At 39.2% G+C, this 13,895-nt stretch overlaps 1 protein-coding gene across 1 annotated transcript in view; it reads left to right on the top strand.

Annotated features, from left to right (window-relative positions):
• DLGAP2 (DLG associated protein 2) overlaps positions 1–12,766 on the top strand; it is a 103,702-nt gene extending 90,936 nt beyond the window's left edge. Inside the window, exons 9-10 of the mRNA XM_063291145.1 lie at positions 7,103–7,255; positions 12,099–12,766. Of these exons, the coding sequence (XP_063147215.1) occupies positions 7,103–7,255; positions 12,099–12,317 (372 nt within the window). The 3' untranslated portion in view covers positions 12,318–12,766. The remainder of the gene's footprint in view (positions 1–7,102; positions 7,256–12,098) is intronic.
• Positions 12,767–13,895: the final 1,129 nt, after the last annotated feature.

The following is a 13,895-nucleotide window of genomic DNA, read 5'->3' as shown; positions in this document are numbered from 1 at the left end:
CATCTCAGCATGATCTGCATTAAGGGCTTGGTCTGAACATACAGTGATAAGATTGCATTTAAATAAAGTTTTATGACATTTTTGTATTTGATTTTATATATATAATATAATATAAGAAGTCACCTTGTGAGGGCATGACTTAGAAGCTGTTTTTAAAAAACTTTACATTATTGATAAATACATGAATTAATGTTTTTAAAAAATATTCTATCGCAATAAAAGGAAGTAGAAATTCCACCCTGTGGCAAGATGGTGGAGCATGAACCTTCAGTACATAGAATAAATCATAATTTCTTCAAAAACCATTTAGGACTCAGTGGGGTATCAAATGTTATCTTATAAAGATCTAGCAATTTTTGTCTTGCAGTACAATCAACCCATAACAGATTATTTTGGTCTATAAAATATTAAAAATAATTATCTATATATCTATTCATCCATCTATCCATCCTGGAACAGATTCCCCATTCTCTGCAGTGTACAGCTCTAGTGGGATTGGGGAATATATCAAAACAGCTTTGGGGATATTGAAAGTGGCTGTTGAGAGGAGAAGAATGAAAACTCCCAGTCCTTGAACAAAAGATACTTCTGCCTTAGCCTACCTTTGAAGCTCTAGAAATACACTGTTGGGTTGTTGTTGTTGTTTTATATTATTCAGAGACAATAACTTTATAGTTAAAAACTTTAAGCAAAGAATGAGATCCCAAGAGATATCAACAAGTGGGTAAATAGACATCTGCAGTAATTTTATTGTTTTGTTTATGATATCACTAACTACTTTAATATCCAAAACCTTTTGGAAATGAGGAGCTAGTTCTCTGGGCTCCAGTCCAATCCCTTTATTCCCCTGGCATACTGAGTCACATACCAATTTCATGGGACTATGACAATCATGAGCCAATGGCTGCTAATCTAAAAGGGTGATGGACACAAGAATTAATCAAATGTTGTACAGTCCAAGCCATGGAGCAAAATTGCCACAATACCTTTCCCATCAATATGGGGCAAAATACCCCTGATACCTGTTACCATTAGTTTCTTCATTGCTAAATTAGAAATGGGGGAAGCTTCTGTTGGCAAATATTGTCAGTGAAGTACAGTGTTACCTGTTACATTGGCTTTTCCTATTAGAATGAGAGAACTGCTGTAAATAAAATTTTGAGTTGGCATTAAAGGATGTGACCTATAAATCTGTCTTATTTAAAATCAATCATTCTGTAATATTTACAGTTTAACCTTTACCAGTATGAGAAAGCATTTCTTCTCTCTACGTCTATTTTAACTTGTTATCCAGTAAGATTAAAACATATATGTGAAATGCAACTGGACATAGTCTTTAGTTACTATTGCTGAAGAACTCATTTGGTTTTGGTTCATAGAATTAACATTATAGGCAACCATGCTAGCTTCCTCCTCCTCCTCCTCCTCCTCCTCCTCCTCCTCCTCCTCCTCCTCTTCTAGAAAAATCACAAAACTTGTGCAACTTATTTAATCAGATATCTTTGCAAATGTGAAAACTGCCTCTGCTTTGGCAGTGCAGGCCAACTGTTTTGCAGGAGCGAGTGGGGGTATCAACTAATTAAAAGTGTATCACAATGGCAGAACATAAGCCCTTTGTCCAAAGTCAGGGCACAAGTACAAAATAGTGGATTTGTGTCATGACATCACATACCTGTCTTCACTTTTTCTTAATTGTGGCTAGTTGGGGGTGCTAAGCCCTAGTGTATTCCAGAGAGTTCCACCACATCCATTGAGAGTATCGGAAGGTTAATTGGGGTGAGAGGAATGGTCAGAAATCTGACCCATACAAGTGGAAGCACTTTCTGTGAAAGCAAAGCTTCCACTGGATATAACCCTCTATGTTTCCTTTTCTACCTTTTTGTCTTGTGCTTCACTACTTACCTAAGGCAACCAGTGAAAACTTGCTTTGGAGTGCATGAAAGTGCAAATAGTGTATGTGTGCAACTTTCTAAAACAGCCATGCCTTTTCATGGAATCACATGGCAGCTATAGAGGAAGAAAAGCAGCAGCTGCTTCAAGAAGTTGCCAATGGGGCTACATTTGTGCTCCAAAGCACATTTTTGAAATTGAAACCGAACCATTGCACAGTCCCATTGTATTATAAAACATAAATTGATTTCCTTTCTTCAACTGTGTCCTTGTGGGTAACCCTTTATACTTCTGCTTTAAGACTTTTGAAAGAGTTAGTGCTTGACATTTCCCTAATTCCTCCCAGCTTCCCAAGGCTGCATCACCAAAACTGGGGGCAAAATTCCAGCTTCATGATGTTGACCTGGGGGGAGGGCATTAAGAATATGGCCAGGTAGGTGTCCTACTCCCATCCCCAAAAAAGCCAAATTATGAACTGAAAATATTGGCCGTGTTCCTTACAGTTACATCTCAGTCTCACCAGCTGGCTCTCAGAACATCAGGTGCCTCAGGTGTTACCCCTGACCGCTCAAATGCGCCTTAATCACTGCTATACACATTTATTCATGATATACAGTATTGAACACCAAGATATACTTAAGCAGTTGGGCCCCTACAGGTCATTCCTTTCTCTTGAAAGAGTCCAATCCAAGTTTCTAAGATCTGTCTTTCAACTACCTTGCTGCGTCCCCAACGTGGTGCGTTGCCGTGATAGAAAATAGAAACTTCTGCTTGGATTTATACTTTTTTATACTGGCTTAAGCTTTCTTTCTTCCCAATTGGCTTGGCCCCTTTGATCATGACCGACAGCTTTCAATCTTCTTGGTGCCAGGCAATACATGCCAAACTGCAATTATATGGCTTTTCAGGGGCAGCCATCATCTTGTTGGGCTGTGAATGTGCACTAGCTGATCTCAAACAACGGGCCATTGATTTAGAGCTACAATCAGATTTATCAGTTTTACCTAAAAACATTTTCTTGGGCCATTCCACACATCTTCTCCAACCAGCCACATATCTTAGCTGCATAATGATTCCAACATTTAGAAGGGCCTTATCTTTGGCTAGATTAAATGTCCTTCGAACAGCTGTTATTGAAGGGAGATATCGAAATATCCCTTTCGATCAAAGACTGTGCCCATATGGCAGAGGAGTAATTGAAACGATGGAACACGTCATTTTATATTGTCCTCCGTATGCAGATGCTCGCCAGGAATTATTATCTCAATTTTTTACTAAACACCCAGGTCGTTCGGATACTTTTTACCTTGAACTGTTTCTATCAGACCAGTCAGATTTTACTTCATTGACCACAGATAAATATTGCTCTATAATTTGTACAGCATGCCACAATATCTCTTCTAATTTTTCTTAGATATTTTTGGAATGTTATGTATTTTTTCTTTTATTCTAATCAGATGTGAATCTTCTGTTTTATTTGCTGGTCTATGTCTGAATAAAAATTGATCTGATTTTATAATATAAGCTAGCATAGCTTTACATTCCTGTAGTGTTTTACAAATTCTAGTGTTACTTATGTCCTGTAGTTATTTGCCCTAGTTATTTATGGTATTTAGATTATTCATTGTAAAATTATTTGTAATTTTATAGGATTCTTTTGCTTTTTAATACCTGTACTCTGTTATTTTACCTTAATAATTTCATCTCTACCTTATTCTTTGCTATCAATATGACTTTTTATTTGTATTTCTATTTTAGCATAATTGTTATGTTACTAGTTATATGCTGGTCTATGACCAAAATAAAAATTGATTGATATACTTAAGCAATTTAAAGATGTCCAAAGCAATCCCAACAACTTTCTAAAGTTATACTGATCTTTAAATTGTAATAGTGAGATTTGTGTAGGAAATTTTTTAAAAAATCTGTATGCTTGCTTCCAAATCACCTGTGACTGATCTATGTAGAAAAACTGTCACTATTAATGATTCATCATTACTTGTCACTATCTGCTGCTTGTTTTCTTTTTAAGATATATGACCTCACCAGTTTTATCCACAGCCTCTTTTATCCAGATGTTAAGATTATGTAAGGAGATACATCCTAGGGCAGCAGGCTTTGTTTATGCATACACGCACACATACAAATATCTACCAACTCACAAAGATCTAGAGAGAGGAGAGGAGAGATAAAATCAAATAGACATAATGTTAATTGTACCTTTTAAAAATTAAAGTTAATAGATGACTCGGGGGATTGTGGTGGATGATTGTCCCTGGAATTTCAGCAAAGACATTGCTTAACACACACAAACCTTCAGTTAGTGTTGTTAAGCCACATTATAGTAATCCAATTCACTGGGTGATTCAGAACCAGTCATTCTTTCTCAGCTCAACAGACCTCACAGGATTCTTGTTGTTGAGGGAAAAAAATGGAGGACTTTGCACACTGCCTTGAGCTTCTGTATGAAAGAAATAGGATTAGAATTTAACAAATAAACAAAAAAGGGTGCAGATGCATGAGAGGATCATTTCTGGTAATGGCATCCTGCTATGTGTTGTGCTATCTAAGGCTGGTAATTGGCCAACAGGAGTCGGATGGCTGATGAGGAGATACCTCATGGTAACATACACACACATTTATCTTTATAACACAGAGAAGGTCCAGTACTGCCACCTAATCATGCCAACGTCCATTCAGAAATGCAAGGAGTTAAGCAGCATGTAGACTATATAAGTTATTTGTCCAAATTGTTCTAGACAGTCAACACAAACATTTCAAGTCCTTTTAAGTAGATGATGCATCATTCTTGAGTAAATTGAGGCATGCATGTTTCATTTAACAATAATCTGCTTGAAACCAGGCCATTGAAAGAAAAAAGTACAGAAGCCAACTTTTTAAAAGTCCAAAGGAAGAGAATTTCGGAGCCAGTCCAAGTTGTAGAGTCTTAATACAATTTGTCTGTGAATTGATAAAAACAGCATTCTGTAAACCTCTATGCAATGCCAAACTTGGTACCCTTAATTCATATTAGAGAATTGTAGAACATATTATCCTGAGTTACATTCATAGACCAAGAACCAAAGAACAGCACAGCTAATTCCAGACAACCAAAACTGATCTTTTGTATATTAAACAGCAGCCCTCTGCACTATATGCCTGTTCTGAAACTGGGAGAGGTTTTAAAAGAATACAGAGTAAATTAACACAACAGAAAACAAATGCAGACCAGTGCACATGCTTTACTGTTTAAGAAAGCAAAACTGGTTTAAGTAACCCTTAAATTAATTCGGATCTATTAATTTCAATGCTAAATTAACAATAAATTGCCAAATTTCCTTTTATTCACAAATTGTAATGCTAGTATAGACACATATTCACACACAAATGCAGATATACACAAGTACTTCTGAAGCAGTGTTTCCCAACTTGATGATCTTTAGGCATTTTGGTCTGCAAATTCCATTATTTCAGTTAGGCTGACAAATGATGTGTTTGAAAACTGTCATGCCTTGAGGTTGTTGGGTTAGGAAAAGATGGCCTAAGTAAATACCTTCTGCATTATATTTTGTTGAAACTGGACTTTTCTACATGCACAAATCTGCAGTAGTAGAGATTAATGTAGCCATTTTAATGAGACCATAGCTCAAAGCATTGTGTTTATAAGTCAATACAGATGTGCAAACATTATCCAGGCTCTTTTCATTAGCTGTTTCCCTCTGGATAGAATCAGTTTATTGAGGACTGCTGTTGTTATTATTATTATTTTAAGATACATAACTTCCTGAGTAAGATTACATTTAAGGATGCCTCAAGATGAAGCACCTCTTTTACCTTTCAAGCAAATTATATTAGTCTGGAGCCACAGACGTTATTATTGATGTATATAGTTCAGCGGCAGAAGGTAGTCCTCTTGTGGCCAGAGCATGTAAAGCAAGCTCCATTGGAAGAGACGAGGCTGAAAATTATGTAGTTGGGCTACACCATTTTTTCAACAGAGTGGTAGACCTATGTTCAGAAATAGCCAAATTTATAGGTCGTAGATAGAGGACTTCTGTACCTTCTAACTGATAGGTGCCTCAACTACCCATTCAGAGCCTTAATAGGAGCAACTGGTCATTGTTCTTCCCACTGGCAGCTGATGGTCAGTGGGAGGGGAAATGATGCCAGGAGAAATTCACCACTTGCTTTCCTCAACTTGTTTTGCATTAAAACTGTAAAGACAGCACCACATGCTGGCCCAGTTATTCAAACAGAGCTCAGAAAAGAAATTGCTGGCTCAATGACTGGTGGATTGTCTTTTGTGGCCATCTGGCTGTGCCCCAAGTCTCCTTTGCCCTGAATAAAAAGACATTAAGTTCCTTAGAGGTCTGACATATAATATTCTTTTTGAATGGTTGAGATATAAAATTAAAAAATAATAATCCAATATATAATTAGGAACATTGTTCATCTGAGAATATCTTTTTCCATTTTATGAGGTGAATGGATTCTGAAAAAAAAACACTGTTCCCTAAAAATATGCTTTCCTTTTGAAAGAAATCCCTTTAGCAGGTATTCTGAATGGTTAATGAAAACTCATCTGCAGATTACAGCTACTTTTTCTTGGCGTCAAGGAGATGGGGAGTTGTGAATGGGATCATTGGAAGCAAAATTTTGGAAACAAATTGAAAAAATCATTAGTGATACTTTTAAATTTGGAATCTTAAAAGTATGTCCAGTCTCTCTGGATTGTAAAATGTTTAGTAGCCTTAGCCCATGACTCTGATGTCTGCTAAACCAAGGTACAAAAGTCATAAGAAGTAAGGAAACTGAATATGTTTAGCCTTGAGAAAAGAAGACTGAGAAAGGATATGATAAAACTTTTCAAGAACCTGAAGAGGCTGTTCTCTACAAGGCAAGGCCATGGAATAATGGATTTCAGCTACAGGAAGCAACTCCTGATTGAATTACAGAAAAAATATCCTAATGTTAAGACCAATTCAATAGCAGAACTAATTACCAAGTGAGATTGAGAGCTACCCCTTTGCTGGATGTTTTCAAGCAGAAACTAATCTATTAGGGATGTTTTAATCTGGATTTCTGCTCTGAGCAAGGAGTTGGACTTTGATGGCATGAGTCTTCCATCCAAAATATGATCATTTATATTATGCCAAACATGTTCTACACCCTTTCAAACAAATGACGTTTGGTCTTTTTGTGAATATGGCAGGATCCCAGTGCTATGCCCCGGCCAACTTCACAAGACCTAGCAGGATTCTGGGACTTGTTACAACTCTCAATTGAAGATGTCAGTATGAAGTTTGATGAACTACATCAGCTGAAACTAAATGAATGGAAAATAATAGAATCACCTGAAATAAAGGTAAGCACAATTCATTTTCAGATTGCACTGTCTGGTTGCTTGTGGTGCATTCCTTTGATTTTTAAGCCTGAAATTACTTTCTTGTGAAATTATTAGTGGACAACACTCTCCAGAAAGTGCAGGGAACATGGCAAGTACCATGGCCAGTATTTCTGGCCATGCTGGCATACATAGGACCACAGTGAAGTCCATCCTCCCTCCCTCCCACCCTCCCTCCCTCGAAACTAAAGTTTATATACTCAGTCCAAAGCTCAAAGAAGCTTACAAAATAATACTTAAAAACACATTAAAATAAAAACCATAATAAACAATAGAACCCCCCGCCCCTTCAAACCGAGCATCCCAAGGAACAGCTACAACAACGAAACCCATAGCAGGTAGCTTTCCCTCATTGAAAAACTATTCCCCAAGGCTCTCTGAGAAAGCTATTTTTGGTACCTTTTCACAAAACCAACAGGATGGTAACCAATCTAATCTTGGGAGGAATGTGCTTCCAAAAAAGTGAGGCCATGACTGGGAACGCTCATCCCTGTGCTCTCTGAAGATGCACCCCTTTTGAGAAAACACCTTGGCAAAACCCATATTCCCCAATGTTATTGGGCAGGCAGAAGCCACTGGGAGAAGGCAGTCCCAATAGATATCCAAGTCTTAAGCCATATGGGGCTTTAAAGGTGACAACCAGCATCTTGAACTACACCTGGAAGGAAGCTAGCAACTAATGCAGCTGTTGCAGTAGATGAGTTAGACAGGAAATCTAGAAGTTCCCATCACTACACAAGCTGATGCATTTTGGACCAGCTGAAAAGATGGCTAAGGCCTCCTGATTCAGAAAAAAACATGATGAAGGTGCACCAGATGAAGTTGTGTGAGAGTCCTCCTAATCCTAGCTGCTACCTGGTCTTTAAGTAGCAGGTATGAATCCAAGAGGATCCCCAAGTAACAAACCCAATTCTGCACAGGACACTACAATCCCATCCAGAGCCAAAGATGGAATATTTCTGGTATCAGAAGACTTCTGCACTTACAGCCTTTCAATCTTGCTGAGATTGATATAGCCTGTTAATCCCCATCCAGACACTAACAGTTTCTCAGCACTGAGATAAGACTCCACCACATCTCCTGTTTAGCACAAGGACAAGATCTATAACTGAGTATCATCTGCATACTGATGATACTTGACCCAATGCCAGAGGATGACCTCACACAACAGCATCCTATAGATATTAAATACTTTCCGACCATCTGCCACCCTGTAATAGAGAGGCCTAGGGTGTGATCTCTTCCCTCCCATGACTATTGACTGGAACCTCCCTTTCAGGAAGGAAGCAAGTGACCACAAAATAGTGCCTCCAACTCCCAACCCTCAGAAGCAGTCCTGTAAGACACCACAACTGATAATATCAAAAGTATCAGCAAGTGAGTTCCAGCAAGACCAGATCAGTTGTACTTCCACTGGCCTGCTCTTGCCACAAGTCACCCATAAGAGTGATCTGTGTGGTCTCAATACCAAGCCCAGGCCTGAAACCTGACTTTGTTGGAATTATCAGGGGTCAACACAGCAACCCAGCATTGTCTCACGAGCATAATAAGAGGGTTTGTCTGGTAGGCATGTCTCTATTGTGCTTGTGGGAAGTCACATGGGTCACCTGATTTCCTCTTCCTCCTCCTTCTTGAGTCTGGGAGATTCACAGTCTCCATCTTTACCTCGTGGGCAGACATGCAAGCAGGGAGGCTGCAGGCTTGCAGCCCTTCCCCCTACCATCTTGCTTGCACACAGACTTTCTATTCCACGTAGAAAGTGTCTACAAAGAATAAGTGATGAAGTGCCTTCCTACTATGAACCTACCTGTATCCAGATCTGCTGAATAAAGTAAGCTACCTCTACTTTTCTTCATCTAACTGCTGTGTGAAGACTGAACTTATTTCTGAACATATCTAAGCTTGATGTGCAAGTTCTCTTTTTTGGTCCATGCTTCTACTCTACAAGATCGTGTTAGCTGCTTGGAGTTCTTTTATTAACATTTAAAAACTCCATCAGACCTGAACAATTTTATCTTCCAAATGTCTTCAAAACTCCTCACAGTGGCACAGAGGTCCTCTTCAACTGAACAGCAGATTGGGCAGGCCACACAACCCTTAGCTCAAATTTTTCACCTCAGTGTTTTGATGTTTAACATTTCTATTTAAATTCTAGTAAGTATATAGTTATTTCTGCAGTGAGGAAATCAGAAGACGTTTAATCCTTGGGAGAAGAGCAATGACAAATCTCGATAAAATAGTTAAGAGCAGAGACATCACACTGACAACAAAGGTCCACATAGTTAAAGCAATGGTATTCCCAGTAGTAACATATGGCTGTGAGAGCTGGACCATAAGGAAGGCTGAGTGAAGGAAGATCGATGCTTTTGAACTGTGGTGTTGGAGGAAAATGCTGAGAGTGCCTTGGACTGCCAGAAGATCAAACCAGTCCATCCTCCAGGAAATAAAGCCAGACTGCTCACTTGAGGGAAGGATATTAAAGGCCAAACTGAAATACTTTGGCCACATAATGAGAAGACAGGACACCCTGGAGAAGATGCTGATGCTAGGGAGAGTGGAGGGCAAAAGGAAGAGGGGCCGACCAAGGGCAAGGTGGATGGATGATATTCTAGAGGTGACGGACTCGTCCCTGGGGGAGCTGGGGGTGTTGACAACCGACAGGAAGCTCTGGCGTGGGCTGGTCCATGAAGTCACGAAGAGTCAGAAGCAACTAAACGAATAAACAACAACAATATCGTTATTTGCATCTTTATTTATGCATTCATTGTGTACATGTGTAGATTAGTGCACACACAATTGTCTTAGCCTTGGATAGAATATTTGGATTTTCTGAGACCAGGACTGGAAGTGTAATGTGAAAATCATATGCCAAGGATCAGCTATATCTTTAGTACAATTATGTGGTCCAACTATTCCCTGTAATCTCACAAAACTGCCAAAATTTCATAAGTTCTTATATTCTCACCTTGACCTCATGTTAAGGTGCCGATCTTGCAGAACCATCTCACAAGATTTTGGGTAATATCTGATGACTTTGCAACATTTTGACCATTACTGTAATTTAATTTGGAGAGTTGTCAGCTCTTTGTTAACTTAAGTTAAAGCATTCTCCCTATAGTAAGCAAAATGAATCCTGAATATTAAAAGGAACACTTTCTTATAAACTCCCTTTTGAATACTTGCTCAGTCAATAACTTGGCCAGGATCTTAGTACAGAAGGAGCACAGAAATGTGCACACAGCTGCTTCTCATTTCCAGTGAAGAAACACATTAGTATTTAAAAACTTGTCTTTAGACAGTTTTCACTTCACCTCTGAAGGCTGAGAATCCTTAATAAAGCCTCTGAGTATTATCCTGTCAAATACGAGCCCTACTGATTTCAGTGTGAGAGTTTAAAACTCAGCCTTCTCTTCCACATCCTTTCTCTTCTGCACTGAATTCCATAGAAGTTAAATACTTCTAATTTGCGTTTATAGTTGCAGCCACTCTTGCCAGACAGATTTAGTAATTTTGGCAGGACTAAACAAGAAGTCACCAAACACTGGTTTCCCATTCTGTTCACTGGTAGGCAGTACAAACAGATCACCTGTTTTGGGTTATCCCTACTTGCCCCACAAGATCTGGCAGAAGCAGGTCCCTTCAGGTCCCTTTATATGAAGCAATGGCACCTAGTGGGACCTTGGAAGTGTGCCTACTCTGTTGCAGCATCTACCCTATGGAATAGTGTTCCCCCTACCCAAAGAGTTGGATGACCCCGACCTTGTTGGCCTTCCAGAAGGCCATGAAAACCTGTTTTGGTTTTGATAGAGAGAGAGAGAGAGATGTACATGTACATACATTCCTTGCATGAAATATGCTGTGATTGCCTTACTTATTCTGTATAAGGTGCTTGTTTTGTTTTGTTTTTGGTTCTTTTGTTTTTATGCTTTTAACCATATGTAAATTGCCCAAAGTCACTACAAGTAGTCTTCGCTTACTAACCACAATTGGGACCAACAACTCTGTTGCTAAGTGCTGTGGTTGCTAAGCAAAAAATCACATGACCACACCAGACTTACAACGTCACTTCCACTTCCATCATTAAGTGAATCACTGTGTTCGTTAAGTGAGACATCACATGACTATGACCTGCAATTTCACTTCTGTGTTCTCCATTAATTCTGCTAGTTGGAAGCCAGTTGTGAAACTCACAAATGGTGATCACATGACCGTGGGACACTGTGACGGTCCTAAATGTGCACAGCTGCAAAGCACCTGAATGGTGATCACATGACCGTGGGACACTGCAATGGCCATAAATGCAAGGATTCGTCACAAAGCTGCGTTTTTCCAACCATCGTAACTTAAAACAAGGCAGTCAGTAAGTGAGGACTACCTGCATTGCAAGCTGAGTGGCCATATAAACCATATAAACAAATAACAAATTCTTAAATTCTCAAATGTGGGAAATAAAGAAGAATTGTCCAACCTGAAGGGCAACGTAGACCACAGGTGCCTCTTCCTAACTGTGATAATATCAAAATGATGAAACAGAGGCATGACCCGGCTCATCATCGCACACAAATACATAAAGGGAAGAGCTTGTCTTGCAGTGTCCCTTTTGTCCCTGGTCCTATGCAGACATTTGTGCATGTGCGCAGCTGACATTGCTGAGTGGCCACCAAGCTTGGGACAGTCTCTGTTGTCATGGATGCATCACAGGGAGGCACCTGCTACTCCCAGTGAGAGTCCCTGAATGCCCACACCTTCTTGATGTTCCCTTCCTTCTTTCATTTCTCTCTCTTTTTTTCCCCATGAATCCTAGGAAGAGAGAAAGGTTCCTCCGCCTGTACCAAAGAAGCCCCCTAAAGGAAAATTCCCCATCACACGAGAGAAGTCTTTGGATCTGCCTGACAGACAGCGCCAAGAAGCTCGAAGACGGCTCATGGCTGCTAAGAGGGCAGCCTCTTTTCGGCAAAATTCAGCTACAGAGCGTGCAGATAGCATTGAGATCTATATTCCAGAAGCCCAAACAAGGCTTTAAAGACCAAAATGCTGCATCGTTTCTTCCTCTTTTTTAAACAAATGAAGGAACCAAGCAAGTGCTTGTACAGTTTGTCTCTTCCCTGCTATTTTTTCTCACCATCCCCCGCCCCACACCCAGCGGCCCATGGTGTTGTCTCCTTTGTGCCATACGCACAATGGAATGCTTTTTATGTCCTCAGAATCTGCTGAGCCCATTGCAAGAATTACTGCTCTTTTTCTTTTTGTATTACTAGGATCAGACTACACAGTCAGCTCCAACGCATAGGGCTTGTTGAGACCTTACTTACAAAATTACGTTCTCAGAGGACAACAGGAAACACCTCCTGAGATGGAACCCAGCTTACTTTTTTGGTTATTTCTATTTTTATAAATGATGTGATAACTAGGAGTAAGAAAACCAAACTTTTAATTGGGTGCATCTCTCCATTCACCAGAGGCATTAGCTAATCCAAGCAGAAGGTGCTACAAACGTAAAGTGCAAGAAAAGAAAGAATCCATTTCTCCCTCCCTCCCCTCCCCTCCCCTCCCCTCCCCTCCCCGCTCCAGTTTCTTTGCCTTGAACCTAATCACATTTTATGCCCATGTGCTCAGCAACTCTGCTTCTCTTGGTTACTGCAAACTAGCACTAGGTCTCTCATCACATCTCACACTGAATTTTTGGAGATGAGCAGAAATATCCAGCCATTAAACTCCAAAATTCACCCAGGACAGAGAAGCATGGGAATCATTTCGAATTGGGAAAGTCTTCTCCTGAGGTAAGTGTCCCTTTGGACACACGTCCAGTAATCCGAAGGAAAAATGCAAAGGAACTTGAAGAAAGAGGAAAAAAGGAAAGCCTTAAGAATTTCGATCATCCGTAGCAAGATGTGAAAGCTCTATTTACTCTTTTGGAACATTCATTACATTTTAAACAATTATTTTCTGTTGTACCAATTTCATTCATGAACACTCTTTTTTAATTTGAAAAGTGATGCTACACATAATACACAAAGTTTCAAAATGCTAGATCAATTGAGTTTCCAGGGTATCCTTTCAAACAAAAAACAAAACCTAAAAAAACCTTTGCTTGTTTAAAATACCAGTTGTGATGTTGTAACCAGTTTAAGAAATATGAATGTGAGTGGTAAGTATATCTCAGTTTAAATGGTAATCTTGAGGTAAAAAAAGGTGAACTGTGATTTACATTTGTAATTTTTTTTCCGGAATTCTTTTTTCCTATGCAGTATGAATTAAAAATAAGAAAACGTCTATTGATTGTTTCACACATAAAGAACATGTTTTAAAAGATGTGTGGCTTCTAACAATAGAATGTAAGGAAAGTAGCATGTTTCCAAGTCCATGATCAACATCACAGCAAAAGCTAGAAATTACACCGAAGTTTAACCATTTCTGAAAATAACATGTTACTGTTTTTGCCTTCTCAAAGGCTGTGATCCAAGTTTTTGAATGTTTTCAGGTGAAGATACAAGAAAACATATCCCGCCACTATTGAAGTCAGAATTCTGAGTAATACAAAATATTAGAACTGAGACAAATTTCTGTTATCAGTCTGTTAAACAAAATGTATTTAGCCATA

Source organism: Candoia aspera, chromosome 1 (assembly GCF_035149785.1).
Source record: "Candoia aspera isolate rCanAsp1 chromosome 1, rCanAsp1.hap2, whole genome shotgun sequence".
In the NCBI taxonomy this organism is placed as follows: Eukaryota; Metazoa; Chordata; class Lepidosauria; order Squamata; family Boidae; genus Candoia; species Candoia aspera.
This window is presented reverse-complemented; position numbering and strand designations above follow the sequence as displayed.